Below are 12133 nucleotides of genomic sequence, written 5' to 3'. Positions count from 1 at the left end.
GATCGCGCAGACCCTGGCTCACCAGGACGTGCCACGTGTGACAGAAGCAGCAAAAGAGATGCTATTACCCCCGGTGCTTATTTAATTTATTTAAGGTAGGTCTGCGCGTCCTAGTCACGCAACACCGTTATGTTCGAACCACGGCCAAAGTCTTTGGATAAGGTTTCATGCCCTCGTTGGATAAGGAATGCCTGAAATCTTTGCCGGTCCGTATAATGGTGTAGAACTAGAGCAAGAAAACGGTATATTCTATTTCCTAATTTGGAATAAGGTAAAATGAAGTGAAATAATGGTGTAGCCTTATATTTGGAATAATATGTTAAATTAGTTCAAACTATTGACTAGCAAAAGAAATTAACTAAAACTTAAATGAAGATAAAATAAACTTAAAAAGTGATGTTTGAGCCTTGAGCTCATAATAATAACCGTATACTTATCAATATTTTAAATCAATTTAGAATACTTATATTAAAATGATAAGAATTGTATATAGTTGTATGTATATCCAATTACTTGGCTCGATGAGCAAGCTTGCATGCTGTATATGGCATCTTTTTAAGATCTTGTTTGGCAAAGCTGTTGGCAGTAGAACTTTCGGAAGTAAAGCTTTTTGAAATAAAATTTTTCTTTTTTTTTTGGTATACTGGCTTCTCACACCACACGTATATGAGTACAGTCAAAGAAATCAGAAGAAAGAAGCTGGCCCAACAGGTCAACTTCTAAAGTAACGTGGAACTTTAATATGTCTTTGGTAAACAAACTGAGAAACTACTTTTAGTATGACAAAATGATCATAAAGAACATTGCATAGTATTATACAACAGAACATAATAAAATATAATGTATATTAATACATAAATATATGATATAGTATAATATTACTGTAATGTAATATAATATGATTATAATATAATAATCTAATATTGTATGCTGTAGCATAATAGTATAACTTAATTTGATATTGTATAACATAACATATAAATATATAAGATAATATAATATTATATTTATAGTATAATATAATAATAAAGGTATAAAATATTATAATTATTATCATTATATATTAATAAATATAAAGAGATATTTTCTGTGATTATAATATTTTATCATGGGTATTTTAGTCTCGAAAAAAATTTATAAATTAAAACAGTTTTCCGACGCATGCTAAAAGTGATTTTCTGAAGAAGCTCCAAAATTCTCTCAAAAAACTATTTTAGCTTTCTGATAAAGCTAAAATAACTTTTCGATTTTTTTACCAAACACCTCTATTTCATCCAAAAGTATTTTTGGAGAGTCAAAAAGTGCTTTTTGGCCTAACTAAAGCTCTGCCAAACGTCAATTAAGCTCACTATACATTATAAATTAAATATTTTTAAATTAAAGTATACAAATAAATTACAAAAATGGTCAAGTGCGGGAACTGACTCAGTATCAAGCATGCACTCCATACAAAAGATGTGATCCAACAAGCAAAGACATGTTCTAAATCTTCCTCAGATTATTATGTTTAATTTTAAAACAGATTGATAATCTAATTAGTCTCCAAGGATGCAAACAGTGCTTGACTTTTCCAACGGCAGCCACTTTCAACGGCTTCCGCACTACTTACGGTGCGTGCTGACAGCTGTCATAACAGCCGTTAAAACTTACGATAACGCAGCAGAAAGTGATGACGTAGATAACGGCTGTTATACAGCGCGGTTGGGGTACACGTCATGGGAATAGGGGTAACGGCGGTAAATTGGCGGACTTAGCTGGGGGGGAGTGGCAGGGCAGTACATTAACTGCGTGGTGGCTGAGGTACAACCATGGTTAAGAGCCAGAGTAGAGTTGCCTTCCCCGCGCCTATAAATACGTCCCCACTCGCTTCCTTTATTTCCTCATTTCGGGCCATTGAGCGAGGGGGGGCTAGAGAGGAGTCGTAGGTCACTCGACTATTACGTCCACTCCTCGTCGATAGATCTGCTCTGAGGTTAGATTGGAGAAAAATTGTCGAGTTTCTTGATTTTGATTGTTTGTTTGAGATGTTTTGATCGGAGGAATCGGACAATCATTCTCGATTTTTTTTTTTTTTGATGTTTTTGGGTGTTGATATGGGAAGGAGAATTCGAGGGATTCTTTGGTTGTTCTGGATTCTCGAATCCAGATCTTATCTTTGGGTCGATGGGGATTTTTCTTTGAATCGGTGAAGAAGTATTGAGAAAGAAAGAATCAGGCCTAAAATTTTGGTTTTTCTTTCACTTTATGAAGAATTCTTGTGGTGAATCATGGCGGCATATTCAAAAGATTTGAGGAATTATTCTTGAATCGAACCATAGTATTATTCAAAAATGGACTGGTTTAGATTTATTTGCGTATGGGTGAGTCAAACTGTGCGGAACCATGTCGATTTTTCTATGTTTTCCGACAGAAATGAAGAATTTTCTTTTTAATGTTATCCAATCTAGAATCTTGAAATCAATTCCAATTATAGACGAATATCTAGATTTCTCGGTTGTTCTGTTTCTTTTCATTTTATTGTCTTTTATTTTAAGTTTACTATTTGGGGCAATTGACATAACCCATGCGGAAAAAAAATCAGCTCGGGAACTGTATTATAACATTTTTTAAGTAAAGAAACATAATTTGAGCAAAAAGCTTCAAATCTCAGGATTTAGCCTAATTTCCTTGTTTTGGATACATTTTTCCTTGTTTTGGATGCACCTGGCGGATTGGATAAATTGGGGAATTACTAAATATACTAGCTGTGGCTGCCCTTTATAGGGTTTCTTGTTCCAAATCAGGGTCGCCATGTGTCCTTCGGCGCCTTTCTCTGTGCCACTGGATATCAATGCATCTTCAACTGACGAAGAACTTGTACTGTTCTTGGGAGGAAGGAAGGTTGGGGATCCCGTCCCAGACAACGTGATCACTGAAGTGAGCCCTTTCAGCATCGAACCATGGAATTCTCCTGGTTAGCATTGGTTCATACTTAAGAGTTGCCTCTTTAATTCCTTGTGCTACTTTGCATTTATACTGAAGGTACTTCAAAATTCTAATAGTGATATGTTCTTAATTTTCTCCATTAAAATTCGAATAGATCTATCTACGTTCTTAATTTTTTTCTCCTTTTTGATGTTATTTGGTTTTTATATTGATAGCTTTTGGAGCACAGTGTCACTAAGGGATCATGGTTTTTGCTGTTCTGGGGTGAAAATTAAGTTCTTCTGTGGTTTGATAGTTTTCTGGGTCTACAGGAAATCTTAAGAATATTTGTGGAAACAAGATTTATTTACAAATGAATTAAGCAGAGTTTCATCTTTATGTTTTAATGCTTGTGTTGTACTTGTTTCATTCTTTTGCTGCCCATATTTTCTGTTGTAGGTTCTAAATTTGCAATTTTTGTAAAGATACTTAGGATAGTGACTTTGTGTATATACACTAGTTAAGGGACTTTGTGTATATAAACTAGTTAAGGGAAATATGGGAGATTCTGTGTTAGCTTAGTCATCAACCAGTAGAAGTGACTGGGATGAAGTGCAAAAGGAAGGAGGATTCTTGTGTATTCTTACATGCACATAACACAAACAATGCATATATATGTTTGCTGTCTAATTATGCATCTGAAGTTTTTAAGGGTTTTATAGAGACATGAATCCTGAATATGAGATTTGCATATTTTCTTTCCAAACATTTATGGCCTTTTTCTCCATGTGATCAGACAGAAATTTTCGTGATCCATTGAGTAAGCAATGATGATGTGAGTCAGGTAAAGACAATGTTTATTGCAGGCTTGAAGTTGGTTTAGTTAAGTGACTTAGACTTGCAATTATTAATTTCATTCTTCAATTATCGGAAGGTTGTCAGTGAGATGATTCTTTTTATGATAAAATGGAATTTTTAGGAAACAAAATTGCACTGTATTTAGATTAGCATCAAAGAGTGTCTTTCTTTGTGATAAAATGTCAGAATTTCGAGGACAAACATCATTCTTTGTTGCTTGTTGTTGCGGTTTAAGAACCTTTTAATAATTGCTTTCAGATGCCAACATGAATTGGGTTCATTGGTTGTTGTCCCCCTCTCCTCAGTGGTTGCACTGGGGAGAAGCCCAGGGTTCAACACCTGGTTGACCAAGATTTAGAAATCTTTGAGGATCACATCATCAAACGCAGCTTGAACACCAGCTGACATCGAAAACTGAAAAAAACTCATGTAACACATCTTGAGTGTGGACAACTACTTTTTTTTTCGATTCTTCTTCTTGTTGTTGTTTTGTGGCACCGGGGTCATGGTGAATAGAGCCCATTCATAGATATTCTATATATTCTTTTTTGTTCAGGCACCCTTGATGAACTTTTTCCTCTTAAGGTGTGATTCTTTCACGATTGCTATATATGTGGTCTATTGGCATAATGACATTTGCATTCACTTCAGTTTTCAGCATTAATCAAATTCAATGGTCGTAGAAATGGGAGATGTTCAGATAACTTGCAAAAGATATTAGCTATCAAATTGGTCCATGGCATTGCTAACTTAGTTCTCGTAACCTTGCTAAGCTTGCCTCTATATAGGGTTGGTGAATTTCAAAATTTTTAATTTGTCTGTATATTCAAAGTTTCCATGGAATTTGATGAAGTCTTGGGATCTTTTTCACCTCCTCAAGGACAACTTGGGTTTGGTCTTAGATTGTTCATATTACATGCTTGTGTTGTTCTTCTTCGGGCAGATAAATAGTGCTTGGAGATGATTTCTGTGATGTTTCTTCTATGATTGAAAGGGTTCATATTCAACCTCTTATGCATATTCTTTGTCATCACATGGTCAGTGGCTAGTTCAGAGGGTTGAATCGTCATGGGATCTTGCTAGCTTGTCCCTTAATATGCCTGCGAATCATTGAGAATATTTTTGTCACATCCAGCCTCCTTTTGCAAAATCCTTGGTTTTGTTGTACACTTTGGCTATGAGTCTTGAGATCAAATCATGAAATGATCTCTGGTGTTTTACATTATAGAACTTGAATTATATGATTACTTGACTTTTTGATTCTTCATCCTTCTCCCTTTCTTCCTGCCTTTTCAGCGGCGTTCAGGCTCGAATTGGTATGTTTTCTGTGAAGTATGGTAGCTTTGCATTTCAATTGAAGTCATGGAATTGATATTTTGTTTCATTGCTCAGAAATAGACTGAAACAACATGCTGTCCTACTGATCACTTCTCTGCGAGTCTGTTTGCTGAATCAGAGCCAAATGATCCAAATAAAGGTTGTTTGAACCACTGCTTAGTCATCATGTCCTTTTGATAAGTTTTATAGCCAGAGTTGTCGTCCCTCACCATTTTTGAGACCTAGGTTTTAAAGCATGGATGGCTTGTCTATGGTTTTTGCTAACATTGAATGGTGAGCACTTAGAATTTCATCATAAATAAATATCACCATGCTGATAAATAAGCAGATGATCAAACAAAAAATCCAAACAAGTCGAGGTGATATGTTCCTTTCTTCTGGAACTTCTTTTCCTTTCCATGCATAATTGTTGGGTGTTCCAAAATTGGCTACATCTTTTTTATGAGCCTCCTTCATATATGAGCTTGCCTTCAAAAAGACCACATGTTCTATACACGACACTATCTATGCCAGCTTGCTGTTAACCTTTATCTTGGTAAAGCGCACGATATCATACCATTTTACATGCTTCATTAGGGTGTAACCTACCTAATAAGCTTCCACTCATACCCAAAAAAAGAAGCATCTTTTCTTGCAAAAGCATCATGTTTGTGCAAGTTTTTGAACATAGATATGTTAGATGTTGTCAAGAAAGGGATCTTGCTGATTTAAGGCACAGTTGCAAGTTTGATGTTGGTAAGTTCATGATGAACCCTACTATTTTTGGATGGTCCATTTGTGATGTCAATTAATCATGCTGATCATATTCTTTAGTACCTTGGTTGTCAGTTCGTGTAATTTCATCAGTTCCAAATATCTACATCATTGCTCCATGTTTTATGTTACTGGCTTCTTGGGGAACTTGAAGTGGCAGTTGATCTTGTTGTCATTGCTATAGGCCTGCCTGAGAAGTCACTACCACAGTGTGGCCATGTGATGAATATTCAACCTAGAATCTGGAACCAGAAATCAATTAGTGATAGACCTACTCAAGGTTTATAAGGAAAGGGTCAGTGGCTTTTCAGGTTTTTTGACCAAAGGAAGTAAAAAAGAAAAAAAGGAGAACTCCTAATGATGGTTTGTGCTCTAGAAGATCAAAAATTTGTCTAAATAAGATGGTGCTGGTTTGCAAAGGACAAGGGAGAACTCCTAAAGATAGATAGTGGACTAGAAGATCATATATTGTCTCAGTACAATGGTGCTGGTTTGCGAATAACTAGTAATTCAGAGGTAGTAAATGAATGATTCTAACGAAATTCCAACTAAAGTATGAAGGTGAACTGCATAAAACTTGAAGTAACCTGCAAGAAAAGGGTGAGGAAGATATCTTTGGCAAAGTCTTTGCCACCAAGAACTGTTAGAAGTCATTGCTTTCAGGCTTTGTTCATTTTGAATAAAATCCTCGAATGCTCTGTTGATTGTGGCATCAAACAGGGACAAAATAGAAGCATAACCTCCAAAAGTAGTTAGCTGAACCCTAAATATTTTTTCCAACTTTCCCAAAAGAATCTAAAACTAAGTTTTTTTCCAACTTTTCTAAAAGAATCTAAAACTAAGTGCTAGCAGGATGCTCACTTCAAAAAGAGAATCCTCGAATAATGTGAACCATGTGTCTTACATTTAGCTATTTGCAATGGACACTCATGAAGCGAGCAAGTTTATATGAATGACTCAAATTCTGAAACTCAGGATGATGGAAATTTAGATGACTTTCGTTACTAGTCACATACTGCCTGCAAGCGTTATGTATATTCATCTGTCACTCATATCTGAACTGTTTCTATTTGTGGAGCAAAGGGCAATCTTTTGTGGTGAGCCTTGATCTCCTAAAATTAAAAAAAAAATGTTCCTGAAATCCAATGCTAACTGATCCAAGTGGCCAGACATAATTTAGATATGGTGTTTCTAATCATCAGAATTGTGCAATTTGTGGAAAAAGAAGAGAAATTTTAATATTGTCAACTGGTGCCATCTAGCTATTAAAATCAGGGCTGTACGTGAAGTCCTGAAAAATAAATTCTTTTTGCATAAATCTTTTTCCATGTCAAGACATATAGGCTTTAACTTCTCCTGGCATCAGAACTTTCCTCGGTTCACTTTACATTTACTAATAAATAATAATTAGATTAGAAAGTAGCTGACACTGGAAAACTTGTTGTGCAGAAGATATGTGGTACTTGTTCAATCCTGAGGATCCACAATCTCTGAATGGTGACTGTGAATTTAAAGTGACAAGAACTGGATACTGGAAATCTATGGATGATCTCAGAATATTGACAAGTACTCCTACTGTGGGCAGAAAAACAACAAGGGAATTTTATATAGGGAAAGCACCGCATGGAAATAAAACTCAGTGGATGATGCATGAATATCAAGCAGAACAAAAGACACGCCAGGGAATTAATATAGAGCAGGTACTATATATATTTGGCAGCCTGTGCTTGGTTTTGAGATGATGCTTTTATTGTTTGAACCTTCATGCGACCTTCCAATAGAATATTGATGCGCTCGCATGATTTTTACAGGACCACTGTTCTCTGTGTAGAGTCTTTTTGCAAATTGATGAAAGGCCAAATCATGAGGAACAGCATAATTCTATAATTGCAGATGCCGCTGATGGTGATTACCTAGAATGTGTTTTGCTGAATCTTCTAGCACAAGAAGAAAACAATTTGTCTTCAAGGGATGCTGTAAACAGATCCCAGGTAGAAGTCATTTCTTTTTTCTTGTTGACAATCCTTTGTCTGCATTAATTGTAACGAACTCCAATTCGCCTTTGAAATCTGTCAATTTTCATTGTACCCTCTTGTGTATTTTTAACAGTAGTTTTTAGTTGGTATCCTCCTAATTTCTAATTTGGGTCATTATTGGCATATCAAAAGTAAGATTAGGAACCTTGTCTTTGTTTTGGACATTCACATACATGATTTGCTTTTTGCCCTTTTATCATGTTGTTTGCTCATTATCCTATTTTGGCGTTCACTTGTTGGATAATTATTAGCTTACATTGTATCATTCTGTGTAGGAGGCACCGAAGCTTTTATTTTTTTATCCAATCTAATGAGAGTAATGTCTGGTTAATTTCTTTTAGTATACATATATTTACTTTGGGTTCTATATTATTCCAAGACAGATGGTTGGCAGGGATCAGCAGGGGCAATCAGTATTATCTGGAGCAAGCGTCACTGGTCCAGAAACTGATAGTTCTGCTGAGGATGTATATGCAACTTGTGATTTTTCTAAGGGAGACTACTTGGAACTGAATGACCTTTATAGTCCGGGGACATCTTCATCCAGTTCTGACAACTCGAGCCTCATGTCAGTAAACTCTGATGAATGCTTTGATGCTGATGCCTTGTTGAGGGATATTGAGAATGAACATATCCCGAGGGTGGAAGAAGAGCATGTAGATTGCAGATACAGTGTCTCTGCATCCATCAAATCAAATCAAGTGGTTATCAGGCCACCACCTGGTATGCTTGTCCCTCTGTAGTCACATGTTCATCAAATAGCTATGCATTTATCTAAGATCTATATAAACATAGACATCTCAAGAGGGCTGCTGGCCGAACATACTTTTTTATTCTGTCTGGTTCTGATACGTTTTGCTTTGACTTAGCCTACGGTGCCCCTAGCATCCTAGCACATGCCAATTTATATAATAATAACCAGCAAGTCTTGTCCCTACCTTTTAAAGTCAGTTTTACAAATACATATAGTTGTATCTCTTCTCTATGTATAATGGATGCACTCAGTGTTGGGACTCCAACCCTGAGCAAGACTCCACTTTTGATGCTTTCCAAAATGTCCCTTCTCAAAAAGTCAAGGCCCTGTTCCTTTCTCATGACCATCTAGACCTGCTTTCATGTCTGTTGACTGTGTCAAAGTCTAGTACCATCTAATGATAACAGGATACATTACTAGTTGCTATTAGATATTCTAAATGGTGTATCCACCACGACTCTGATTTATTTATCCTAAGGCCTCCCCTTCTCTTTCATTACACTTACAAATAGATCTAACCCCTCTTCTTATCAGGGCCTCCCAAATCTTCATTACAGATACACTTTCCATTCAGCATTTTGTTCATCACCAGCTTTAATAGGCTAAACTTCTACAATTCCTCAATGATCCTCATTGTTTGTCCTGCCCACCTGAAAGTTCTTATCTTTGCATGCTGAACTTACTATTTTTTAGATGTATATGTAGCCCAACCATTTGAACTATGCAACATGCTGGGGCTTGTTATCCAACAGATTATATTCTTCGAACTGAAGACATGCCAATCACTTATCACCCTGAATGTATGTCTATATTTCATTGAGCTCTCTTTCTTTTCATTTTGTATCCATCTCTCCTTTTTCTGTATTGCATTCAAAATAACATTAATGATCACTCTATAGTAAATCTTTATCAATCATCATCAATCATGATAGATGATTGCATTTTTGTTACTGTTCGTTAAATTTCATCCTGTTTACACTTTATTCTCTTATTCATTGTTAGACCCTAATTTGTGAAGGTTTTCCTCCCACAAATTCAACATTCTATCTAATCTAGTATCTTCATTAACTTGTTATCATCCAAAAATAAGATTGTACCCAAGTCATCTTCTAGTTTTGAGCAATCTACTTTATGAAGAAAGTACCCTTTGTATAAACTTGAGAATCCTTTTCTTGCCTCAGGTTCTACTAATTCTCACTATTAGCTACTTAGTGTATGTCTTTAACAATTGTAGCGTTCTATATATAATGTATATGCAACATGTAATTTCCAATTATACTAGGGGAGGTGCTATATCATATTATTCCACTAATTACATTCCTTTTTTTTCCGCTCCTAGGTTATACACGAGTTTATTGTATATAATTGTGTCCATTATTGATCTTCCTACTGTTAGATTCAATTATCTATAAGATACTGCTGTCGTTTTTCCCAATCTTTGTTCCATCACTCACTCTCTTAATGCCATTGATTGGCTCTCATTTGTTGTAGTTGTGGTTTTCTCATCATCCATATCCATTTAAATGGCATCACAATACTTCTTTATTCATCTATCACATCCCTATTGTCCAGTTCTCATTGAAGCACTTTAGGTTAACTCGATCTATATCATTATTTAATCGCTTTCTCATTTGTTTTAATATTTCCTTTGCCTTTATTAAGACCAACTTATATCAGCATAAGCAAATTTGTGGTATCGTGGATTTTCTTTTGTTTTTATTAAGCCAAAGCTTTATTATTATTTCACATACCAACTTGAATATTGTCAGGGTGCTTTATTTGTTTCATTTCATTTGCTTGTTACCTCTTTTTCTTGATTTCCTTTAGATCTATATCTTTTAACTGTCTAGCTTCTTGCTTTTTGTGTGGTGCCAATCTGTGGATTTTTCTTAGTCTTGAATGGACAATTCAAGATACCCTGAAATTAGATTCTGTTCATGTCTTTTCCAGGCTCAGTTTGCCGTAACAGTAGCAGTAATCTAGTGGTTGAAGGGGGCACATTTGCCAATCCAATCCCTGAAAGGGCACGGACTTTCGGCCCTTCCTCTTCTGCTTATGAGCTATCTCATAACAGGAAGGCTTCTACTTCCGGCAAATCTCCAGGTAGTCATTCAGACCAATCTTCTTCCAGTAGTTCATGTGGTAGCAGGACTTCCCAAGGGCGGGGATCGAAGACTGTTGGCAGGATCGCGAGGTTGGGGAAGAAGTACTATTGCTGCTTTGGATCATTTCAGCCGGACCTTCATTCTTAATTTATCTTTAGCTGAGTAGAACATGATTGCAAGTTTGGAAGGTGTAAGCATCATCAACTTGCTGTGGGTGCCAAAAGATTGAAAGCCCGGGACCAACTGCTAACAAGAAAAGCAGAAACATTAGTAGTGTACAGTTCATCTTCTGTCAGGTGTAGAGTCGAGGACAAACTGCTGCTCTGAAGCATTTTAAAGCTACCTTAGCATTCATCTTCAATCATGCCGAGCAGAATAGTAGCTACCAGTACAGTGTCAGTCTTCAACTGCCTGATGCAACTGCTGGAGGAACAATTGCTACTCGATGACTGTTGGATTTATTCTACCTCATTCATATTATCATCTAGCTTGGTTACAGAAATCAAATCTTAGGGATCAAACAAGATACTACTCGACCGTAAAAAAAAAAAAAAAGAAGGAAAACTTACAGTTTCTGTTTGTATTGGCTTCAGCCTATGTAATTATATATGTTAATTATGTTATGTAAGTGCATGTTATTCCCCCTCTTCTCTCTCTCTCTCATCCTACAAAATATATTCTCAAAATGGATATTGATTTCTATTATGATGTGGTTATCTTGTTAACTTATTTTGATCCAAACCGATCCATATGCACGCATGCCTGGCTGCCTGCCACCAAATTATAGATGGATCTTGGAGAACCCTTTGCCATTTAGGGTTCGATGGCTCTATACGAATTAGCCGACTGAAAGTGGTTATGCTACTTGGTACGGTACAATAAAAGAAGTCGGCAATAGGCGGGGAAGGAAGAATACAAACGACAGAGGACCCAAAGTCATCGATCTTTTTGGTTTGTATCAACAAAAAGATATTCCATCGATTTATCCAGGATTTTCTCAAACATTCTAGGCATCAAAAATGTCCCCCAAGTCTAGGCACATTCTGCTTGTTATTAATAATAAGGTCCACAACATAAACCTCATTAATTACAGGATTTATAAAAGTAGGCTTATACCTTAGAGCCCAATCAAAAGCGTACGTGGTCTAGCATCAGGGCAGATTGATCATTACCTGTGCTGTAGGTTAATCCTGATCAAATTTTCTGATCACGCATAGTGACAAACTTCCAGAACCATGAAGAGCCTTTTTGGTCAAGGTAGCTCCATGGCAGTAGCTGAGCCCAACTTGAGCTAGAGTTCTGCAATAAATTCATTACATGCTTACCCATGATTTCAACTTTGGCTCATTTAGGGTTTCAGATGGATGAGATCACCGGCCTCCTCT

At 36.3% G+C, this 12133-nt stretch overlaps 1 protein-coding gene across 4 annotated transcripts; it reads left to right on the top strand.

Annotated features, from left to right (window-relative positions):
- The first annotated feature begins 1873 nt into the window (after window positions 1-1873).
- On the top strand, window positions 1874-11448 carry LOC103718952 (NAC domain-containing protein JA2-like). Of its 4 annotated transcripts, none has more exons than XM_008807970.4 (6): window positions 1874-1972; window positions 2764-2953; window positions 7303-7553; window positions 7665-7844; window positions 8273-8612; window positions 10594-11448. In XM_008807970.4, exons 2-6 carry the CDS (start codon window positions 2791-2793, stop codon window positions 10893-10895), a joined length of 1236 nt encoding a protein of 411 aa, XP_008806192.2. In that variant the 5' UTR covers window positions 1874-1972; window positions 2764-2790; the 3' UTR covers window positions 10896-11448. The 4 variants fall into 4 exon arrangements, with proteins under 4 accessions (XP_008806192.2, XP_038978213.1, XP_017701165.2 ...); XM_017845677.3 differs by lacking the exon at window positions 1874-1972 and adding an exon at window positions 5155-5239 and having other exon boundaries at window positions 2820-2953; window positions 10594-11398; XM_039122285.1 differs by having other exon boundaries at window positions 1891-2953; window positions 7306-7553.
- Window positions 11449-12133: the final 685 nt, after the last annotated feature.

This window comes from Phoenix dactylifera, unplaced genomic scaffold (assembly GCF_009389715.1).
Source record: "Phoenix dactylifera cultivar Barhee BC4 unplaced genomic scaffold, palm_55x_up_171113_PBpolish2nd_filt_p 001445F, whole genome shotgun sequence".
Lineage (NCBI taxonomy): Eukaryota > Viridiplantae > Streptophyta > Magnoliopsida > Arecales > Arecaceae > Phoenix > Phoenix dactylifera.
This window is presented reverse-complemented; position numbering and strand designations above follow the sequence as displayed.